Source organism: Seriola lalandi, unplaced genomic scaffold (genome assembly GCF_002814215.2).
Source record: "Seriola lalandi dorsalis isolate HSWRI2012SDOR001 ecotype SW California unplaced genomic scaffold, Sedor1 jcf7180002050658, whole genome shotgun sequence".
Lineage (NCBI taxonomy): Eukaryota > Metazoa > Chordata > Actinopteri > Carangiformes > Carangidae > Seriola > Seriola lalandi.
In genome coordinates this window covers 47146-70318 of record NW_019521211.1, presented here as the reverse complement: position 1 = coordinate 70318, position 23173 = coordinate 47146, and the positions used below count along the sequence as shown (strand labels likewise).

The 23173-nt window shown below is 40.6% G+C and overlaps 3 protein-coding genes and 2 non-coding genes across 7 annotated transcripts in view; 1 reads left to right on the top strand and 4 right to left on the bottom strand.

Moving 5' to 3' along the window:
- pcnt (pericentrin) overlaps positions 1 to 8107 on the bottom strand; it is a 35387-nt gene extending 27280 nt beyond the window's left edge. For 2 of the 3 annotated variants that reach the window (XM_023399148.2, XM_087171957.1), the window contains exons 1-8: positions 7942 to 8107; positions 6561 to 6590; positions 4138 to 4314; positions 3492 to 3635; positions 2344 to 2493; positions 1304 to 2217; positions 838 to 1155; positions 191 to 599 (exon numbers count right to left, since the gene is read on the bottom strand). In XM_023399148.2, coding sequence (XP_023254916.1) covers positions 191 to 599; positions 838 to 1155; positions 1304 to 2217; positions 2344 to 2493; positions 3492 to 3635; positions 4138 to 4314; positions 6561 to 6590; positions 7942 to 7989 — 2190 coding nt within the window. In that variant the 5' untranslated portion in view covers positions 7990 to 8107. The remainder of the gene's footprint in view (positions 1 to 190; positions 600 to 837; positions 1156 to 1303; positions 2218 to 2343; positions 2494 to 3491; positions 3636 to 4137; positions 4315 to 6560; positions 6591 to 7941) is intronic. The other variant, XM_087171958.1, reaches the window with a different exon arrangement.
- Positions 8108 to 9329: 1222 nt separating this feature from the next.
- Positions 9330 to 11815, top strand: cunh21orf58 (chromosome unknown C21orf58 homolog). Its single transcript, XM_087171959.1, has 8 exons — positions 9330 to 9344; positions 9425 to 9481; positions 9659 to 9707; positions 10030 to 10103; positions 10289 to 10474; positions 10730 to 10844; positions 10934 to 11070; positions 11191 to 11815. The coding sequence occupies exons 1-8, from the start codon at positions 9330 to 9332 to the stop codon at positions 11410 to 11412; spliced, it is 855 nt and encodes a 284-aa protein (XP_087028085.1). The 3' UTR covers positions 11413 to 11815.
- On the bottom strand, positions 9783 to 9855 carry trnak-uuu (transfer RNA lysine (anticodon UUU)). The gene has a single exon. It is a non-coding gene; the product is annotated as a tRNA-Lys (tRNA).
- Positions 11816 to 12292: 477 nt separating the features above from the next.
- On the bottom strand, positions 12293 to 12365 carry trnak-uuu (transfer RNA lysine (anticodon UUU)). The gene has a single exon. It is a non-coding gene; the product is annotated as a tRNA-Lys (tRNA).
- A 651-nt stretch (positions 12366 to 13016) lies between these two features.
- Positions 13017 to 22895, bottom strand: atg9a (ATG9 autophagy related 9 homolog A (S. cerevisiae)). The gene is made up of 20 exons (XM_023399150.2): positions 22742 to 22895; positions 22386 to 22441; positions 21086 to 21237; positions 20914 to 20957; positions 20714 to 20778; positions 20423 to 20572; positions 19990 to 20131; positions 19741 to 19881; positions 19461 to 19581; positions 19071 to 19246; positions 18852 to 18974; positions 18366 to 18553; positions 17508 to 17661; positions 16852 to 17031; positions 16516 to 16728; positions 16142 to 16374; positions 15846 to 15963; positions 15452 to 15722; positions 14770 to 14915; positions 13017 to 14679 (listed from the first exon to the last, which is right to left on the bottom strand). Exons 3-20 carry the CDS (start codon positions 21186 to 21188, stop codon positions 14671 to 14673), a joined length of 2577 nt encoding a protein of 858 aa, XP_023254918.1. The 5' UTR covers positions 21189 to 21237; positions 22386 to 22441; positions 22742 to 22895; the 3' UTR covers positions 13017 to 14670.
- Positions 22896 to 23173: the final 278 nt, after the last annotated feature.

Below are 23173 nucleotides of genomic sequence, written 5' to 3'. Positions count from 1 at the left end.
TGTACATTATATTAATTTTTCTTGCCTCCTCCCTTTGAAGCCTTTTAGCACAAACATATTAATGCTGCTATATAATACTATATCCATCCATCCAAATCAAGATAGGTTAAAAAAAAACTGCATGCTGTGACTGGCATGTTTATATTCTTATTAAGCTGTTAACACAAACACATTTATTATACTGGTATACCTGTAGTGTTTGCAGCTGGTTGTCATCGCTGAGCTCTGGGCTCTGTCTCGCAGAGTCTTCACTCTGCTTCATCTCCTGCCGAGATGATACGAGCAGCTCCTGCTGTTTTTGATGAGACGGGAGTGCAGCTTCCTTCTCCTGCTCCTTCTCAAGCTCCCCTGCCAGTTTATCTCCCTCCTCTGATAGAAAGTTATCAGGGACGAGCAGGAGAGTTCCAGTAGCCTCATCGCCCATCAACATTACTGCATTCTCATTTTCTCTTTCTTCCATTAAGGCACTCAGCTTGTTCTTCAGATTGTCTTGTTCATGGGCTTTCAAGTTCATCTCGTCCTCAACATGTCTCCGTTTCTCCTTTTCCTCTTCAAGTTCCCAGAGAGCTTGTCTGAGCTCCTCTGTTACTTGAGCCCACCTGAATACAGGATATACTTTATTTATCCAAATGTTTATTTGGTACTTGTATATTTAATGTAGTACCAACATGAGGTTATTATTTAAATAACTGAATAATCTCCTTCTCCAGAAACATCCCTGAATGTTTCTTTTGCAAGTAATAGCGCAGAGAAATAATACATGTATAATACAATAAAACATACACTGATCTGGAAATCATCAACTAAATCACCACATGCCCTAATCAAATTCCTTACCTGCTCCTGGCCTCCTCCAGCTCTTCTGCACTCCTCAAGACTTCCTCCCTTAATACATTCAAGTCCCTGTCCTTGAGAGCCAGCTCCTCATGGAGCTCCCCACACTGCTGATTAAGCAGCTCCTTCTCCAGATCTGTCTCCTCAAACTGCTGCTCGGACAGTTTACTCATATCCAGATCTTCAGAAGTGGAGTTGTGAAGCCACTGAGACAGAGACTGAGCATTGGAATTATCATGGAGGTTGTCGTTTTCGTCGAGGTGGCGGTTTGAAATTGACAACAGAGGCTCATCTCCCAGCACTTCGCTGTTCAGCTCAAAACTATGAAGAGAGGCACAGATAAATTAGGGGATTTAACTAGGCTAGAAAACAAACTCAAGTGATGAAACCTACTGAAATATGAGGCATGCAAGATGAAAATAGATTCTGCAACACACATATAGACCAATTACAATAGAAGTCCTCTAACCTGTGGTCTGCAGAGATGTCCAGCTGACTGCAGTGTTCAAAGCTTTCATTGACTAATGAAGACCGAGAGTGTGCAAGAGGAGCTGAAGACAAGTATCTCTCCATCATAATGTCCCCAGGTATTGATACATTCATACTGTCCTGATCAGGTCCACTTTCCAGATTGGCCTCATCTAAACAAATACTTTCATCGCAGCTAACACCAGCTTTTGCTTTGTTCTGCCAATTCTTAGAAGCTTTGAGTCCCATAAACTCCTCCTCTCTAAACATCAGTTCTTTCTCTCTTTCCTCCAACACCTGCCTGACTCTCTCCACTTCCTCCCTATGCTCCTCTTTGAGCCTCTTCATCTCCTCTTCCTGTGTCTGTCTTTCCTCCTCAAGTCTCTTGAGACGAAGGGCAGATGTGGCCACCTCTTCATTAAATCTCCTCTCTGCATCTTCTTGCTCATGAAGCCTTTTCCTCAGCTCAAGCACTTCTCTGTTTAGTTTCTCCTTCTCCTCTTTGTACTGCTGCATCTCAAGGCACTGGGTCTGGAGGTCTTGCAGCTGTGCCTCCCTTTCTTTTCGTTCCTCTTCGTTTCTTTTCTTCTCCTTCTCCAGTAAAGAAAGCACATGTTGGTGTTTCTCCATCTCCTCCGCTAGTTCAGCACTTAAGCGTTGGCTGTTCTTCCTTTCTTCTTCCAGCTCAGCCCTCAGTTTGTGCAGAACACCGTAAGTCTGAGTGTCACCGTCAGTGCTGAAGACTTCAACACTTGAATGAAAGGCAGGTCCTCCACTTCCTGATCCCTCTGATGGTGCCTCCTTATAACTGAGGTCTGCATCTTGGGAGCAGTGGCCATGCTGAGGTTGCTGTTGATGAGTGTTAAGGCCTTCAGCTCCTGACTGACTTTTGATGCGTAGAAAATCTGCACTGGTCTGTGTAAAAGATAATTCAGACAATATCCAGTTTCAGTTGTTGTGCATATGAATTGTGAAGTGCATGTTTTTAGGCACCAATTATCCTGATATCCTTCCACAGATTTAGCTTTCAGTGGCACTAACCTGTTGGAGCTGTCTCTGTAGCGCCTGAATCTGTCCAGCAAGTGACTGTGCCTCCAGCTGCACCTGGTCTCTGCTGGCCAAGGCCTCCTGCAGGTTGGAGCTGAGCTTGGCAATTATCTCATTACGCTTCTCCACAGCCTCCTGTAACTGCTGTAAGTATAAATTATGGGTAAATTTTATATCCATACACAATCATACATACACACACCTTCCTAGGTGAAGTGCAGCACACTTTGAGTATGTAAAGCAATTCAAACCTTTAAGCAGTCCTAAGATGAAATGATGAAAAATAGGCCAATTAAAACAAATTCTTTCCTGTGTTGCCAGCCAGAAAGCACTGAACCACCAACTACTTGAACATACAAACCAATGCCAATTAGAATAGAAAATAGGGCCAACTTCCTAACTGAAATAAAATATAAATAAAACATCACTTTAAGGCTTTTAAAACTGACTGCAATATGCTAAACACTTTGTGACACTATAGTCAATCCTATTTAAGGCCATTTTACAACCTGAGGACAGCCTGTTTAACCTTATTCCTCTACACACTGACATTCATATTATAGATGAAATATGCTGCACATTCAGATCAGTGCAGCCAAGCAGCCATGCAGAAGAGGAGACAGTTACATTCCCCATGGCCTGATGATGACACAGAAATACACAAACCGTCTTCAATCATACCTGCAGCAATACAAGACTTACATTGTCTTGGCAGGTTAACAAAGCATCAAAATAAATCAATCCGTGTGTCCAAACACATCTAAACACACTACAACATGGTATGTAAACAGGAATACTGATTTATAAAATCAGTTTAAGGGACCAGTTTCCACCGTGTGAATTTAGAGCCTAGGATTTTAATGCTAAGTATGCATTCATCACATCAAACTCATCTTCCCTTTTGCTAGTCTTGTTTAGTTGTACACAAGCTCAGTTCAGTCTTTAACAGCAACTCCAAAATAAAACCAGTAAGCGACTTAGAGGACATACAATTTCTAAATGAATCCAAACAAAATAAAATAAAAAAAAAACAGTGTTTAAGTCAGTTGCTTTAACATGCACTATGAAAAATGACATTTTATCCTAAAAATGCAGTAGAGTTTGATATCCTATGTAAATGTTAAATCACCAACTGTGTATACCTTGAGTTGCTCTTTGCCAGTAAGTGCAAGTAGCTCCTCATCTCTCAACTCTTCCACAGGGGACGGGCATTGCTCCAGGATGGTGGGCTGATCCTTCTGTCTCTGGTTCTGCTGAACCTCTGATTTTTCTGGCTTTTGGGGTTCCTGAAGAATTAAGTTAATGTAAATATGTTAAATAAGTGTGATATAAACTACCTTGCCTGATACTAATGCAAAAAAAGTCAATGTAGTCCATGTGCTACAAACATGCACTTACAGTATCTGATTTTGTGGGTGAACTTTCCCTTTAAAAAGGCAGTAAACAGTGCCACAGTTAATCCTGGCCAGGTTGCTATGACAACATGCCCTACAGGCAACATGATGGTTAGTGACCCATTTCTCTAATGTATGTTTATCGAACAGGGGGCACGGACCACTTGTTCGCACATACAGTGAGCAAACAAAATTAGACAAATTCTGGAGATCAGGTGGTGTGACCCATGAATAAACCCGGGTGAAGTCATGCAGTCAAGCAATTGTGTGACAAATCTATCTGGCTGTTTAAATTAAACCTACAGTTTTATGGTCCACACAAATCAGATTTCTTCAGTGTCCTCCACAAACTCCATTATTGATGTACTGATAATCTCTATATTGTGTGAAGTACCTCATGGTTGGTCTTGCTGTTCAACTCTGTGTCACTGGCTGATGGAGGTGCTGGTTCTACGTGACGGTCTTGCGTTGAGCTGTCATTCTGCGTGACAGTCTGGCCCTTCCTCTTCTGCGTCTTTTTCGGCGCCCCCGCACTGACGCTTTTCGCCCGTTTCTGTCTGAAGCTAGCAAGCTGCGCAGGAAGGACAGCGAGAGGTAGATGGATACATAGGTCAGAACCACTGAGCACCACCACACTATCAGCATGGTGAAACTCAGCGGTCAAAGGTGAGAAAGAACTACAGTCCAGATGTATGTCCTCATTTGAAAAAAGAAAGAGTATTCAAAACATCATTCGGAAATCATTAAGCAAAAGATAAATACGCATATAAGTAGTTGATAGTCCCCATTGTAGAAATTAAAAAAAGATTGGAAGCCCTTATTTTGATGAGTCAGAGTTGTGCAGCAAAAAAGACAGTGCCCAAAGAAACAAGAAGAAATCCCAAACTCATACCCAAAATAGAGTACACCATAACCCGACAAGTTCAAAATGAGGTGATGACACTAAATATGCTCAGATCTCCAGATAGCAATTCCAAGCCCATGAGAAATACAGATTTTACAGACACATATTGGACAACCTCTCGGCAGACCAGAAACAGAGCAAGGTTAAAGAAATGAAAAAGAAATCCATCTCAGTCACTTCGTATTTTTCAGCTTGTAGGAAAATCAAAATCAGAGCAAAGAAGACAGGTATACTGGAGCTTTTTGTAGCAACACAGAGTCTTCTCTGAAGTCATGAAAGGACAAAAATATCAAGAGTTTAAGCCTGTGAAGTTCATTCACAGTGAAAAACATCATCCCCAATCAAGCCAGGATATTGAGCTTGAATTCCAGAGAGACCGATTTGGTACAAATCCACCTCAGGCTGTTTCTCTTTGCAACACACTCCTCCTCTTTTTACCGCTGTCTCTCTCTCTCAGCCTGTCTCCCTCTTCTTTAAGCAGCTTAAATCAGATTACAGCAGTTCACATTGTGACAGAGACCCTCATCAAGCCCTCCATCAATAACTGACAGTCAGTCAGCGGCTCCCTTTCTTGCTGGTGCTCAGACCTTTCAATTCTTCCTCATCATGTCAGCTGCTCTACTGTCCAGTTGTATATCTTAGTCTGTAGGCAACAGCACATTTTATCCTAAAACCCACTGCCACAGCCAACGTACAGAGCAGAGGGCTCCACAAACTCTGGAGAGTGGATGGCATGTGTCTAGGCTAAGGGAAGAGGGTGGAGACTGGGAGATGTACTCACATGGAGAGGAGGAGACAGAGCTCTGTGTGTGGCAAGCAGCATCAGAGTGTGCATGCTCAATTCAATTTGAGATTACATGTCCTCAGGAGAGCTACTTGTTGCTTTGTGTGATGAGTCACATACATGTGCATGCAAACGTTGTGTGTGCATGTGCACCAGTATTTGTTCTATTGACATGTTACATGCCTGGTCATAAAACCACATCTAAGGTTTTACTTTGTACTCCCATTTAGCGCCGTGCAATGCATCCACCACCATACCACCTTCCTAATTTGACTCCTGAAACCAGGTTAAAGCTTTTTCTTTTTAAACTCATTCCCTCAGCTCCACCACAATTAAATCTTTTCCCAATTCACGTCATTCATCTGCTCTCTTACTCACCTAAAACCCCACCCTTTGTGTCTTTCCATCACCCTATTCACCACCTCCGCCTGCCACAACGCACATCACATCTTCAAAAGACACATCAGCGAGATGAACTCTGTTTAGCCCAAGGCTGTTTCTGCACCACTGAAAGTCTGACTAACCAGCAGGCTGGATCTTACTGTGGTCAGATGTCACTGAACTGAATACTGCTATTGTGTTCTCAACAATGTCAGTACTAAGACAGGGTGAGGCCATGCTGCTGTGTCTAATGGGAACAGATTCTTTGTTTACATTTGTGCTTGTCTGTATGCAAGTTTTATACATATATATGCTATGCTTTCATTGAGGCAGAGAAATCAGAGCTTTTCATGCGCCAAATACAGTAAAGGCAAGTGACAGCACTGCATTACCATGGCAACACCATTCATGCAAGATGCAAGAGCAACATATCTAACCTTACTAAATCTCATGAGCTCACTGCACCACCTGATGGCCGCAAACCAGCATGACAGAGTATGCAAGGTGTGCAGCTACTGTATATTAGACAGTCAAATTATGAAGGCAATGCAGATTTACTTTCAGGTTTAGAAAATTGAAAATCTGTATTGTGCATCATTCTTTATCATAGTGCAGAAAAGCATAAGGAAGCCCTGATTGCCCAGTCAAGAGAAAGAAAAACAAGAAGAGTGAATTCACAATGTCCACAAACCAATAATCCCATAAACAAAGTCCAATGTCCCCGCCAGTCACCAATTTCTATACTTACCGACTGGTTTCGTGGCATGTTGGAGGATTTCTGTCATAAGGAATATCAGTGGTTCAGTTGCGTTGTTCTATTAGCATCATGCAATATAGTAATTTATCATCTTTACTACCAGCCACTATGGCAGGGATGATATGATATTGACTTGGTGAGTCTGTGTGCGTGTGTATGTGTGTCATCTTGACATATTGTGGTCATGGACACATCTACTGTAGCCGGAACTGTCAAAGAGGTGATTTTGAGCAATAATGTCACAACTGTGCAAGATGCAGTCACAAAACTTTACTTATTTACTCATGCAATAATGTAATAATAAGTACTGAGTATTCATTGCTTAGAACGTCAACATGTTGACAGGCATCATTACTGGTGTGATCCCATCACGAGATGGTCTATCTCTTTGGAAGGTGACCTAGTTTTGAACCTAGATTTTAGACAACGTGGCCTGGTTATCCATAGAGAGTAATTCTTGGTCATTGATTCATTCATTACTAATATGGTCTTCCATTGAAGTAAAACAGCTGCTTGCTTTTTTCCCCAATTTTGGCAGCACCACAGTAATACATTTCACAGAATGGTGAAAAAATACCATTTGGAATACTCTACTTCTACTATACTATCTCTTGGCTCTCAGACAGCTGTAGAGAGCTAAAAGGAGTGTAACTAGAATAAAATATAATAAAAGAATCTAACTACTAACATTAGGAATCTAAATAAGTAATTTTATTGTTTTCAAGGCTTGGGACAGAGCTATACCCATGTTAAACTTAATGACCTCTTATACTGGGAACATTTTATAACTATAATATGTTTCTGGATGTTGGCAAAAGTTACAATGGCTGCTGAAATTGTGATTGTATATAGCGATACACAAAGCTTATGATGCTGAAATGCAACAATGGACAGTTCTGTATGGAAGTTACTCTAACCATGTGCCAAAATATTATTTAAAAAAACAACAAAAAAAGGGGCTGCACCTGCTCTTTGGCAATATCTTAAATGTTTTTAAAGTATTCATTTTACAGGTTAGAAATAATCTCCCTCGACTCTGTAAGTGCCTCATTCTATCCGTGCTGGACTCGAAGTGTATGTGAAGTGATTCAGTTCATTAGCCGATTATCTACTCCATAAATGTTATTGTTATCTTTAGCTATGTGCAAGCTCTGCTAATGTTCAACCCGCCACATGTGCGCGGCAAATGAGTAAAGTTGCGAGTACCCGAAATTTAACGGATAATTGGAATCCAAGCAACGATCAAATAAAACAAACGTAATAAAATGTGGAGGTGGGTGTAGTTAGCTGTGGACAAACGCAGTGCTATGACAAAAGAGTTAGCTAACTGCTAGCATTCCGTATTAGCGTGCGTTAAATGTTGGCAACAAACCTTAGCTCTCCCTGCTTCTAGTTTCCTCTGACGTTCATCTTCGTCCATCTCTTGGTTTAAACAAAGGCATTAAAAGTTTAGGACAGATGTCCTAATTCAATTGAAAAGCACAACGACTAGCATAAGTTAGCTAAAACAAAATATTTCAGCTATCGTAGACACAACTGTCAACAGATAATATTCAATATGGCCGCCAAGACATTTCAACTCCGCCCTTATCGAGTTTCCTTGAATGAACGGACGAATCAAATCATTTCAGTCCACGTCTTTAGCCAATGGTGTTTGCCTCGGTTAAACGTATTCCTGCAGCACCAATAAACCACCTTGTAGTAGCCAATGTTGGATTGACGGCTGTTGTAGCCAATCAGTGCAGGCGAATACAAAACATGCCTCTGTTCATTTCTGTTTTGAAAGTGAATGCCCAGTCCCTCACTTGCTGCGGAGTTTCTATGGCAATAGAGCAACGTACGGCACTGTACAAAAGGGGCGGATGCTTTCAAAAATAATGCCATGAATAGTTTTTATTTATTAATTTACTTTATATTAAGTGCAGTAAACAGAAAAAAACTAACTCCTAACTCATCCATTGCCATTTACAACAGTTCTAGTACAAGGTGCATCTGAATACAGTTTTTAACGTAGGCTACTTGGCAGGTAGTTTGTTCCAAACATCTTGGAGAACCTGCCACAGTTCTCTTCTATGAATTTAGGCTGTCTCTGTGTCTTCTGTCTCTTCATGTGATCCCAGACTGACTCCATGATGTTGAGATCAGGGCTCTTTGGGGACCATACCATCTGTTGCAGGACTTTTTGTTCCTCTTGACCCTGAAGATATTTCTTTATGACTCTGGCTGTATGTCTGGGGTTGATGTCATGCAGCAGAATGAATTTGGGATCTGATGGTATTGGATAAGGATGGATAAGAATCTAAACATCTAAAGTGCCTAAAACACTTTTTATATACACTACTGGAACTAAATGACAAAGTATATAGTAGTATATTTTATAAAAGTGGGTCAAAAGATCACCATTCAGGTTAAATTTCTTCAAACCATAACAATAAGTGTAATCCTGTCATCCTGTAATCATGTTATTTGTAGGTTACCTTTAACGAATACATCTATCTAGATATCTATCTATATTTCTAGATGAAATTGGCACGGAATATATCCAAGCCGGGTAATTCTATTTGTTTCCAGAATAAGTGCATTTTGGGTACTGAGTAATGGTATTTGATGTTGAAAGACTGCCTCCCTCTTCTCTGTCTCAGCATAGAAACCATGCAGGTATGCAAGTCATAGTGGTAAACAGGTGTGCCCCATGGCAACCACTGTGCGGCTTTAGTTTTGACTCAAACACACAGGTGAACACAGTTTGTGTGACTCCAAATGCCAAGATTTCAGGTTAATTAGGTATTAAAAGCATATACATGCACATCTGTATGTTTGTGTCTAGTATTTCAACCAATTATTGGTATATTTAGGATGGCAGCTCCATGGTTGATCAGATGACAAGACTCCAACTCAAACTACTGGAGAAGGTAGGTGAAGTTAGTCTACAGTTTATAGAACGCTGTAGTTTGATCTTCATTTACTTTGGTAATTTTTCCTCTCAAGGACTCTCATGTAAAATAGTTTAGCTAGACCTTTTTTGTCTCCTTTTTTGAAAAAATTACACATCCTAATCTTCAAGTAACATTCTTGACTTACATTCCTAGAGACTGGAAAACAAAAAGCACAATATGGACGACAGAGCAGAGTCTGCAAGTAAGATATCAAAGAAATGTTTGTGATGAAACCATTTAAGCTGTGGATAGTATTACCTTCTCTCAGTCATCTTATCGCCCGAACAGGGACTTGAACCCTGGACCCTCAGATTAAAAGTCTGATGCTCTTCCGACTGAGCTATCCGGGCTCTTTAGCTGAATTAAAGAATGACTTCACAAAATGTCATGTAGTGATAAACTTAACCTGGCAGTAAACTGATATGATATGGAACTGTATTGACTGAGCAAGTTGAGGTCGTAAACATGAGGGACAGTAAAAAGTTACAGGGTTAGTTTGTGAAAACATGATTTTCTCTGCTCAGGGAGTTATGATGGGCAGATGGATGCACTGCACCGTGCATTAAGGCGAAAGCAGGACCTGCTGCAAAGACTGAGGGTCAGTACAAAATCTTTATCTTCTATAAGTTTTTATTTAGTCACATATTATTTACCTACTTTAAGAGAGATGAAGACAATAAAAATCAATGCAAGAGAAAAACAGAAGAAATTTCCAAAAAGAGCATTTGACCAGTGTTTTCAGTATTTATTGTTTCACTTGTCACAGTGTCAATTTCTGTGTAGGAGCAGCACATACTAGAAGATCTCAGCAGACCTCACACCTGGGGAGGTCCCCAAAGACACCACCAGTCACAATTTGTTGCTGCCCCTCCACCACTCTCAACCATGGTACCCACCCACATCCACCACCCAGCCCCTGTTCTGCCCTTCCTGCCACCTCCACCACCTCCACGCATTGTTGCACAGACTGTAAGACAATCGACAGTAATCTCAAGAACATCTCCAATCCCACAGATCTGTTACTTTGCTTCTATGTGGCTTGTTGAAAGCATTTAATATTCTTTTCCTATTCCCTTTTTCTATTTTTGTTCATCAATTTCCTTTCATGTTAGATATTTATCACTGACGCTGCAATCCAGATTGACGTGCAATGAGGCCAAGAATAGTGCAAATTAAATATGTAACAGAACTAATCATTTCCCCTTTTTTCATTTCTCTCTTCAGCTACCCCAGCAGCCTGCCACCATCATACAACAGCTGCCACCACAGCAGCCTCTGATTGCTCAGATTCCCCCACCTCACCCATACCCTGCACCACGTTCAGGCAGCATCAAGGAGGGTATGTAACAGCAAATAGATATATATCTTATTTCAGTCTCCCTGTATTCATCCCTGTGTTATTCATGTTATGTGTAATTTGCATGTTAGACATGGTGGAACTGATGCTGATGCAAAATGCCCAGATGCACCAGATTATAATGCACAACATGATGCTGAAAGCCATGCCTCCTATGGTCTTCTCGCCACTCGGGGGGTCCAGTCACTGTTCAACTCATTTTGGACAGGTAAACACACAGACACTCTCTGACACATAGAGTCAAAGCACAAAGTCGCCACTCTTTACAAAACTGTAATCTCTTTCTTGCAACAAAGTCCCAAATTTGTATTTCCAGGACAGTTACCAGGGAAACCCTATTTTTGTAAGGCAAGATGTCAAACCAAGGGGAAGTGCTGTCCATCATCATCATCACTATGGTCCTACCCCTGCAGGACCTCAGCTGCCTCCCATCAGCTACCCTACATGGTTACCAGGCGTGTCATCTGTCCCAGCAGGACAAGCAGGGGGACACCTATCCTCCTTAAACCATGTATCAGCACCTATTACACTTCCACCTCTCAACGTGTAAGCATCCTTAACAGCACCTGTATACTTAAGTTCTTATATGGACACACATAGAGGATTATATATATATATATACACACACATGCTAACAAACACATTTGATGTTTGTGTGTTTATGTCTTTACTGGACTCAGATTTCTCTCTGAAAGTCCCCTGTTGTCTCTTAATTTAAATGCATAAAAGTTTTTGGAGAAGCCCTGGCTGCACAACACTGGTCATGACAATAACTCCAGCCTAAAAAGTACAAAAAAATTCAGACACACACATTGCACATCTACAAATGGTTGGATCTAATGTAAAAGTTACTATTATCCTTGAGATTTTTCAAAATGTTCATATGAATGACAAATAATAATCCAGTGGATGTACACTACTGCTCATCATACTTAAACTTTATTTTTTATGTTTGTAAGTGGTCAATTCTTTTGTAAAACACATCCACTTGAAGTAGGCTAGGCAAAACCGTAGCTAAAGTTAACTAGCTATCCTGAGCTATCCCCATCGGTAAATTCTGTTTGCAGTAGCTACATGAATACCATTAACTTTTTACATTTTCTTGGTATTTAGAATTATATTTTGAGAGACATTTATTTATATAATTTGTGATAAAGGTGATGATTCAATTATAAACGTAAACCTTGACTAACACCTTCCAATCTGATACATTATAACTTAGCCAAAACATTTACAAGTGTAGTAGTTAACGCTAGTCTAAATGAACCATCGCTGATATATATCGTTAGGTCATGTATAACGGTTCCACTAGCTTGTCAAATCAGTAGATCCCGACTTTGAAGAGTTTTGACACAGTTATAACAAAGAGACAGAAGACAGTTGATTCAAAAGAACAGTTAGAGATGTGACAAAAAAGAGAAAAACATTATCGCCCGAACAGGGACTTGAACCCTGGACCCTCAGATTAAAAGTCTGATGCTCTACCGACTGAGCTATCCGGGCTCTGAGAAGAGTACAGTACGACACAGATTAAGACTATAACATGATCACGATTCATTTTTCTGGTTCATAACCGTTGACAACAAACATTACGTAGCTAGCAAAATTACCAAGATAGCCGTATACTAAGGGGATAAGTTGTTAACATCTAACGGTTTAGCTGCTAACAGCTAACGGCTTAGCTGCTAAAGGCTTAGCTGCTAACAGCTAACGGCTTAGCTGCTAACAGCTAACAAGTTAGCCGTTAGTCCTTGGCAACATCTCCGTCAAGACATATTTAGACGGAAAATGTAACGTAACGCTAAAGCGACTTTGTGGTACAATGGTAGTCGGTCAGTCAGTCATTAGCCAAATATTAATTAGGGGGTTCATCATCATTAAGCCTCTCAACATTTGCTAGTTGTTTTTTCAGTCTTCAGATATGAACTAATCGGAAGGTCGTTGGTTCGATCCCCGGTTCCTCCAGTCCACATATTGACTGTACCGAACCCCAAAATGTCCCCGATGTATCATCAGTGTGTGAGTGTGTGTGATAGAGAAAAATCGCGTTATGCATAGAACTACGCTGAATAAATGTGTGAGTGAATGGGTGTATGTGACTTGCAGTGTAAAGCGCTTTAAGTGGTTGAGAGAAGAAAAGTTATATTAGTGCAGTCCATTTACCATTTGTCTTTAATGGATGAAATTACAGCTGTACAAAATGGTATTTTACAGGATCTATAAAACAACAAACAAAAAACAACAGTAATCACCTTTAATCTAACTTTACCACACTGGATCACTGCATCCTAGACCATATTATCAGTTCAGCATTGTGACACAGCTTTTTATCCTGATCAAAATGCACAACAGAAAACACAACCTTGATTTACAACTGTCAATCATCATGGCACATCCCTTTTGATAAATAAAATAATTAAAAAATATATATATGAAAACATACAAACAATCCAAGATAAGTGACACCCTCTCCATCAACAAATTTTTAAAGTGCATAATTCTTTTAAAGAACTGCGGATTAATGATAGAGGAACAGAGGAAAATCATGCTGTGGTTAGGCAGGACATGGAGGATGGTCAGTATTTTTGCTGTGGGGTGATATAGTTACAACTCTTCAGAAGATGAGTGGATGACAGTCATGCACTTGTGATTGGGGGCTTCTTGTATGGCACAGAAGTCAATATTACATGCTTAACAGCCTTATTTGTCTGCCGCACCTTTTAGCTAGTCTGTTGTAAAATAATGAATGGTAAACAGTAAAAACCTAAAAACCTCAGATTAAAATGTGTTTGCATTCAACATCTCTGATTATATAAAATACCCTACAACTGTGTTAAAGTGATGTATTCAGTATTCTGTATGGCTGCAGGCTACTTGACCTGATAACATTTATGTACATAGTGCATGTGCGCATGCACAATACCAGGCTTCTTTGTACAATCTATCTTTAAAATTAGCATCTATCTGTGCAAACAGAGCCAAACTTCAGGAAAAGTTTCAGAACATTTTAGGAAATTCACTTGAACTTTGAAATTTAATGAATCCAGAATGAAATTTAAAAAAAAAAAAAAAAAAAAACTCTAAGGAGTAAAATATGTAATTGAAAAATATCAACTGAATTTTATACTGTTTGAGGCCTTAATATTTTTTGCGAAGAGGCAGAATACAAGCTGAAACAGAGCACAGAGCATGATGCACAGCCTTTTGCTACTGGTACAAGAACAGATATACACAATGAAAGTCTGTATGTAACCAACATTTTGAATGTTGTTATTGTTATAGAGACACAATACATTCTTCAGATTTCACTTCTCACACCATCTGATTGTGAAAAGAGCACAGTTTGGACTATTGTGATCATAGTTTGTTCAATTTGTTCTGTATTTTTCTATGGCAGCAGTGCTGAGTGTTCACAATTTATGTTACATCGCAGCAACACATGCACTTTCATTTTGTAATCCTTAGACATTATAAAAAAGTGTAGTGTAATCTGACGGTACCAATGACTATTGGAAAGAACTTGATCCTTTAGGTCCTCTTCTGATACACAAGTTCAGAGATTTACCCTGTTTGCCTGTTTAGGCATGTAGGAAGTCATTTAGTAAGTCATGGTTCTCATAAATCAATCTAAACTTGTCCAGATGGTTTTACTACTTGCGTATTTGTAGGGATCATGGTACATTTCCATCTTCATCTGTGTCTGATCAGATGGCCAATCCTGGAGAAAGGTTTGGTCAAGGGTGAGGGTGTGTGTTTGTTGTGGTTATCTATGGAAGGTAGGGTGCTGATACTTAGTCACATGACTTGATTATGTAACCTAAAAAGAAATAAAAAAAACATCTGTTTAGTTGCAGTGAACACAAGCAGATTAACAACACCATCCCAGTCACACACAAACTGCAATCACCTTGTGTATGTGAGGAGGCATTTCGTCCTCTGAGCTCTCCTCTGGTAGCGGCTCGTGCTGTCGTGGTGCTGCCTGGTCCTCCTCTGCCCAGCCTCCCATGGGCACACGGGCAGACCTCACTACCTTCCACCCTGCACCAAAACAGTCTGGAAAACAGACAGTGTGGTTGAAAGGTGTCAGCAATTAGCACTGATCTCTATAGCACCAGCACAGCTGTGTTCTCAGTTGGTTTACAAATAATGAAATACTCTGAAAGCTCTATAGATCTTCTACTGAGCCAAACTCAGCCACTCACTTTTACACCAGGATTGAGAATGATTTGTACACTACATCAGTATTTCTTGTCCTAAACACACATCTCTTTCTAATATATACGTCATCACAAAATAAAGTATCTATCTATCTATACAAATTTTCTACCAATGTGTTTTCATTCATAGAAATAATGGTGCTGCAAGTTGTGAAAAACCTCTGTGACAGAATCAGAAAAGTAAGAATTTAGTGCAATAATCTTCCAAAGTAATAAGAGATAGGTAATGTTAAAAATATTATATTAGATAATACGTATATGAAAAGAACCGTAGGCTGAAATTATTCTGATGCTGTCCAAAGGATCATTAAATAACCATTCATTCAAATGTATGTGATGTGAAAAATGGAGAGATAACCACAATGTGGATACCTGTGGTAGGTCCACTATGGCGCCGATGGCTGCTGCCCTGTGATGATGCCCCCTGATGGCCCACGATGGCACTGCTGTTTGCTGAAGCTGAAGTGGGAATGGCACTAGGACTGGGAACTGTGGTGGGGAAAGTATGTGAGCGGGGGAAATTTCTAGAATGAGGATTGGGATGGCTCCTCACTTCATCAGGGATACTATCACTGCTTTCATCACTCTCCTGCCTGTGCCAGGTGTGACGAGACACCTCGCCACGAGACTGCTGTTTATGAAGCTACAAGACAAAAAAATATAGATACAGTTGAAGGTATTACACGTGGGGCCCAAGATGGAGAAGATCTGTAAGATTTTCATCATGACAAGGCCACAGCTCGCATGTGTGCATATACACACTTACCTCATGCATGTAAAGTGCATGGATGCTCATCTCAGTGGAGGCGTACTCCGATAGGACCAAACTCGTGAGTTGACCCTCCCATGCACTGCTGCCCGAGCTCACAGTTCGGGCATCAGTCCTACAGGAGGAGAAAGCAAGAATGTGGAGAAAATGAGGACAGAAAGAGAAAGGCATGGGGATACAAAGTAAAATGGTAGCGAAAGACAGTATCTCAGTGAATATTTAGTGTTGGACAGAAAGATGTGGCCTGAAAAGGAATTGAGTTGAGGCATATTTCAGAAGGAGTATTTTCTTACCCAGAGCCTGCCATTGCCTTGCTCATGGCTGAAGTGTGGCCAGCAGTCCTGTGAGCTGCACTCAAACTACCTCTCAGGTGCAGACTGCTGCTGATTGGGGAAAGGGAGCGCAAGGCAGACGCTCCATCACTTATGCCAGCTGCTGCGTGATTGGTCAAAGAGCCGTCCCTGCCAAAATGAACAGAGGCCAGTGTAGAGGGACCTGCCAAGAGGTTTGCAATGAGGCTCCTTGGCTATGAGAGAAAGACAGCGAGAAGCAGAAAAAGGATAAGAGAAAAAAAGAGTAAATCCAATTTTACTTCTTAAGATGATAGGAAATTTAACTTAAAACCACCGTGATACTTAGCATGACTTAGCATGGCTTATCTCCATACCTCAGACTCTGACAGTGAGAGTGGATGTGTGTCCGTAGGAGCCCCCGTGGCCTCTCTGTGAACTCTTTCTTTCAACTGGCTGATGAAGTGTGTTGTCTCTTGCGGAGGTTGCCACTGAGGGTTGGTAATGGCAAAGTGCATTAGAGATAACTCCGTCTTTCCATCCTCTGCCTGTTGGTAGATAGACGCCTCTGTCTTGCCCGCCGACATCCACTAAGAGAGGGAGGAAAGAGTAAAATCAGAGACACACAACACTCTCTATCTAAGCACTTTAAATGCGTGTCTACAGGTGTGGCTTCATGTGTGTATGGCTTCACTTATTGCAGCAGCCCTCACCGCAGGGTGTCCATGCTGCCTGATGTCCATCTGGGCAAAGGAGCAGGTGTCTCCCACCCCAACCACCTCCACTGTGAAGTTCCTGAAGAAATCAATGATCTCCAGAGACTTTCTCCTCAGACAGAAGATGAGGATGATTGGAGTCACTACTGGACTTAGCAACTCCTCTAAAATAAACACCTGGGCACAAACAGATGGGGAAACATTAATGTTAGAGTCAGATAACAGACAAGGATTGAGCCAACTCGTACCTAAAAATTTAAATGTGCTTTTTAAAAATGACATAATCCTTTTGGTGGCTTTAAGATTAAAGATTTAAAAGTGCCACCAGCTGAGGAAATCTGGGAGTGGAGAGTTAATCTCTTCCCCTTACAAGTACCAACAAGGTGCTTCGCAACACGGCACTAAAACCCCATTTCTTCAGTGCATCTATTTCATAGCCGGCAGCAGAAACCTGTGGTTTTTACTGGTCTGCTTTAAGATATAAATGCAAATAACAGTGCGAGAGTAAAGCGTGTCATTAGACAAAATAATCTATGAGCTAAGACAATATTCTCTAGAAAGGTAACTAGATTGTTATATATGTGTGCAATAAAGTCATTATTAGTAATATTAATTACACCTCACATTTTCATGCTGCATGTATTTGTACTCACTGCTTTGTACTGGAAGAGCTGGGAGAACTGGTCCCGGGTCTCATATCTATGTGCATTACCCTGCCAATGGTCAGGCATGTAGTGGATATGAGCCAGGATAACCCGCAACAGCTGCTCAGGACAAAACACCATGTGTTTATCAGGAATAAATGACCTGAGGAGAGAGAGATGATGATGGTGGAAAAGAACTTTATTTTGAAGGATATTGGATAATAACGGTCCGTCACTGTCCTCACAAAAGTACAAAATAGAATTAGACAGGTAGAACTCAGTTTGTGGTAATGTTCCCCAATACTTGACGATTTCAATTCAGAGCTAACACAGATTTCAAAGAGTCAGCAGCTACTTAGGGAAGGAAACCCTCTTATACTCATCAGTTATACAGCAGAGTAAGCTGCATTAAAGAGATTACAACTCTGGGTAGCTTTAAAAGCGCAATAAAAAAAATGGCTGGTGGATAACATACCGACTTTCCAGTTGAAGGTTTGTGTCTTTTATTCATGTTGGATATTTGCACCTGATGTTTGCAATTTAATGTCTGTTTTATAATGATGAAGTTAATACATTAGCAGAGAGGAGTGGGGAACTAGTGATATATTTTAGTGACTGAACAACTCACTGACAAGCTGCTACAGGCTGTAGTACTTTCTCCTCCCTCCTCTGCTTTCCCAATCCAATGGACCATAATGGAAATAAGCCTTTGGGCATTGTTGTGTATCCTGACTAATCATTAAATGATCTGAATGATCATCTGTATGTTCATAAAATGCTTTGGTTAAATAAAATCATTAAATCAATTATGTGCATTTAGATAGATGAGAGCAGCCGACAGATTGACTAGGTAACACTAATCCATACCTGCAGACTGTGATACACACTCCCAGCAGTGTGATTGATGAGAGAACATGTTCCACTGCAAGAACGTCTTCATCATAGATGGTCAGGGCGATGAGAACGGCCAGGAGGGACCCAGCAAAAAACGCTACATTTTTGGCAACCACTGTCAGCAGTGGTGAAAGGAAACAGTTCATATACTTGGATGCAGCCTGAATGAAATGGGAACAAAAGAGAATGAAGAGGAAGAGAAAAAGGGGAAGAGGAAACACTTAATCAATTCCATAAGTAATGAGAAGCACAAATATAAACACTAAGAGCATGGTATGTATTCAAAAATATTTATTTTAATGTTATGTGATTTTCTACACTGCCATGTACAGACGCATTCTTTGCATTTATTTAAAGAAAAATAACAATTCAGTGTTATAAAATTTTGCAGTTGTAAACCTGGAGGACAAGCAACTTCAGAGCATCAACTGTTTGCAGAGGGTGAGCTAGTCCACTGACCTTGTAGCCTTTGCTGAGACGTGACATGAGCTCGTGGTCCAGCTCATTGAAGTGACGCAGGTAGCAGCGACCGTAGAGAGACCAGCATCTCGCTCCCAGAGAACCAGGCTCTCGCTTGATCACCTAGATACACACAAACACACAACAAACTATTATCTACAGTACTAAATGAAAGAGGAAATTGATTAGAGTTTGTATCTGCTCTTCTGGAGCAATTACCTCAGTGTAACTAAAGAAGGCATAGAGGATCTGCCACACCAGAATGACCGGACACAGCAGCAGATTGGCAATGCCAATCCACAGGATACGAGACGCTAGCCTGTCCGCCAGCTCAAGCCTGTTGCCTCCTCTCTTATACTCTGTTTTTAGGCTCCACTCATTCTCAAATAGAGAGCCTACAGAGAAACAATAAAAAAAAACAAAAACAAAAAAACAAAACAAAACAAAAACAAAACAAAAAAACAAGAGAGATAAAAAATAAGACTTCTTTGTAATTCTAAACCTTTTCAAAGCCTGCAAACAGACCCATGACTTCACCTAAACAAGACACCGTAGAAATGCAGATACATATTGTACGCATATATTGAATCACAGTGAACATACACACACCTGGCCCCCAAAAGAAGATGAGCTCAAAGTTGTACTTGAGACCCCGGGTGTAGAACACACACTCCCCAAGTACAGGAAGTCGAAATCGCACAGGAAGGAGTGATTTATTCACCATAGCGACCTAGAAAAGCGGAGGAAGACAGCTTTAGTTTGGTTTCAGGTCACACCACTGTGTCATTATGTTTGCAAGTAGCTTTAAACATGAGCGTGTGGGTAGTGTTAAACATGAATAGTTTTGCACCACACAGTGTTATTAACATTTCATCACAAATGAACACACCATGTAGTTTTTAAAGCGGAGAATGCGGTGGTAAATATCAAGCTCTGTAAGTTCCTTTTTGTGTATGCAGATCTGGTGTTCCTTCTGGATCTCCACTATCCTGGCCTGAACCTCCTGCCATGTTGCATAGGGGAGCTCTGACTGAGAAGAAAAAGCACAGTGAAGGCTGTCTCAATTTTTAACATTCTAGGAGACTGTATTTCTAATGTCAACAGAACAAATCATGTGACGTTAGTTTGTCTGTCTCACCATGGTCATCTTGAGGGCGTTGATATAGAAAGATCGGATCTCCCAGTAGCAGCAGACGTTGTAGATAAATTTGACCAGCCGATGTAGCCAAAACACCCCAGAGATTATCAGCACAAAGATCACAAATGCATTGTCTTGGATACTATGGGAGAAAATATTTACTTTTATCATTCAATCATTTCCCAATACACAAGACTAAAAATAACAGTCCCATCTGATGATTTACATCACACTGTACTGTCGAAATTCTACATGAATGTTAAAGCAGTGCTCTTTCTTTACAGGTGTGTCACTGGATTCTTGTATCCTAAAAAAGCAACCACTTGACCTATCCTCAGCTACACCACATTTGCAATGTAAATAACACTTGTAGATTTTATGCAAAAAGGTACATATCATTAAGGACAATTATTATAAACTATGTCATACCCACCGGGCACTGCAGACATTCACTGGGAGGAAGGCATCCGGCAAGGTGACTTTAGATGAATCAGTGTGATTTACAAACTTGTTGGCAAAGAGGATGTCATAATCTACACAGTTAGCTAGGAACACTGTGAAGCCAACCACAAATAGCAACTGACTGCATGGAAAAACAAAGAGGGGAAAGAGAAAGACGAAGCGAGGAAAGACAGGGAGAAAATACACATATAAGACACCTTAAACTCCTATACGGATACTACTTTGCATGAAAAACATAATTTATGATGGGCAGGATACGTACACCAGCTCAAAGATCTCTCCCAGCAGCATACAGGTGAATCCATTCTTCTGATGCAGATTATAGACGTATTGAATGTTAAGGACTAATATGGATAAAAATGTTATTTGTGTTGAGATCATTCACAGTGCCAAATTTAAGAAAGCACAATTCACAGAACATAACAAACAACGAATATATGCCAAAAACATATAAAAGGATATTCTCTGGAAAAACAGGTCCAGGTTTTCTATGTGGTGCCATTGGGCTGCAAAAAATGCATTGCAAATTAGTAATGGCGTTCTTGTGAAGTATCACTGTCTGTGTAAAAGAGAAGAATGTGATTCTGAAGTCCATGATCTGTTTGTGATCTTTGTGTGTATGTGTGTGTCATACATTTGGCTCCTTCAGGCACATGCATCAGCAGGTTCTCCTCTCCAGGGGGAGAGTCGCTGTAGGACGCCTCCAGACGCTGGTACTCTGTGTCAAAGTGCGCCATACTGACAGAGGCTTCAGTCTCACCAAGTAGCCAAACCCACTGCTACAGACTGGAGAACAGAGAAAAGCAGAGGGAGATGAGGGTAAGGCAAGAGTGTGGAAGATATGAAGACAAATAGTCAACATTGATGGAGAGGAGAAGGGGAAATGAGGAGCCATATAATCATCACCAACTCATTTTTGCGATTACACAGTCTAAATTATGAAAAATGTGTGGTTCGGCCTACAGCCCCTATTGAGGCCTTACCATCAACATTATCCTTGATCTTTAAAGGCAACATTCCTTGTGACACTAAGAGTATAACTCATTATTGATTTTTGCATTATTTAATATTGATCCCTCAAGAAAAATTCTATTTTATCTGATCCTTTTGAGAGATCAGAGGTCAGGATCATTGAAAGCGCAGACAGCCTACAGCTGGATACTTGCTGACACAGGAGATTCAAAACTAGACATCCAGTTTAAAGGGCACTTTCCTTATACAATACTGAAGCCTCTACATGATGTACTAGCTTCAGATGGGACTAAATAATGAACGAATTGTAACGAATGGCCTGGGAAAGGTTCAGCGATTATGTGAAATGTAAAGGGTGTGTACTGAGAATACCATATGAAACTTATGGTAAATCCCCTGTATGTTGCATTTGCCGTTGTCAGTTAAACAAAGTAACTAATCAGCTGAAACCAAAACCAACCAAATGGGTCATTGACAAACGATATGTCTACTTAATTAAAGTTGTGACAGCAAAATTATTATAAACAATGTCATATCCACCTGGCACTGCAGGTCTCAAAGCCTTCAGACAGATAATAATAATGACAGGAGGTCCCAAAGAGACTCCTCAGATTAATTGCTTATTGCCTTGATATCATAATTACATGCTATGAAGTATAACACATATAGTGCAGTATTGACAAAACAATGGCACCTGGCAGGAATGAAGTACAAAGAAAATTACTTAAAAAAAGGCAAAATGTTCCTCAAGATGGCACCATATTTACTGTGCATATAAGTTTAGATTTATAAAAGAAAAGTAATAACAAGATTTTGTGGTGTAAGGACAGAACTCTTCATTTGACATGTAGTTGGGAGGAGATACCAAAGGTGCTGGTGACATTTAACTAATGCTATATACTGATACACCTCTGAAAGCAAAAATATTGTACATGTTATGTCAGTTAAAGAAATATCCTTACCTCCATTGCAGTGCAGTACGTCCTTTCCAGCTCTGGTGGTTACTCAACATTCCCAGCTGAAAAAAAACAGGAAGGCAGATTTCCTTTAAGCTGTCGTTTAAAGTCTAATCTAGGACCACAACAGACTGCAAGACGTATGCCTTGTTTCTCCTCGGAGGCAATTTACAGTGCAGCACAAGGTTGAGTTCACACAAAATGTCAGAAATAGCTGACTTTTGATGATTGAAATGGTAATAAGCAGTGACACAGGAGAACTGGTTCAGGTGTTGTTGTTATCGTGGTTTGACAGCACAGGCCTGCCCCTCTCTCTCTCTACAAAAATGTCACCTCCCAAACGCCACATGGAGTTACTTTACCCTTTCGTTTCCCCTGCCTCCGATGCGTCAGATTAAAACCTTGATCGAAATCCCGGGGATTTTATCTGATAACCGTCTTGTTTTCGTTTTCTCTTCGTTCCCTCTCGAACTCAGATACAAGCCAGTTTCATTTTCGAAACAGCTAGCAGTGTCGTTTACCACAGCTGAGTGGCAAGGACGCTAACCAATCAGAAGACGAGCTCTCCAGCAGTAGGATCGGCGGCCAATCGGGTTCGTCGACAGGCGGGCTGTAAGAATGTGTTGTGTAGATTTGGGACGTCAGTAACACGCCCTGTGTGACCCTCCATGATGGTCTCTTCACTATTTACTCTGGTTGTTGATTAAATGGGTATTTACTACCACCGCCTGGTCGTTTTTAGTAGCACTAGAAGCCTAACAGATGCTGCTACATGTGGAGTTTACATGTATATT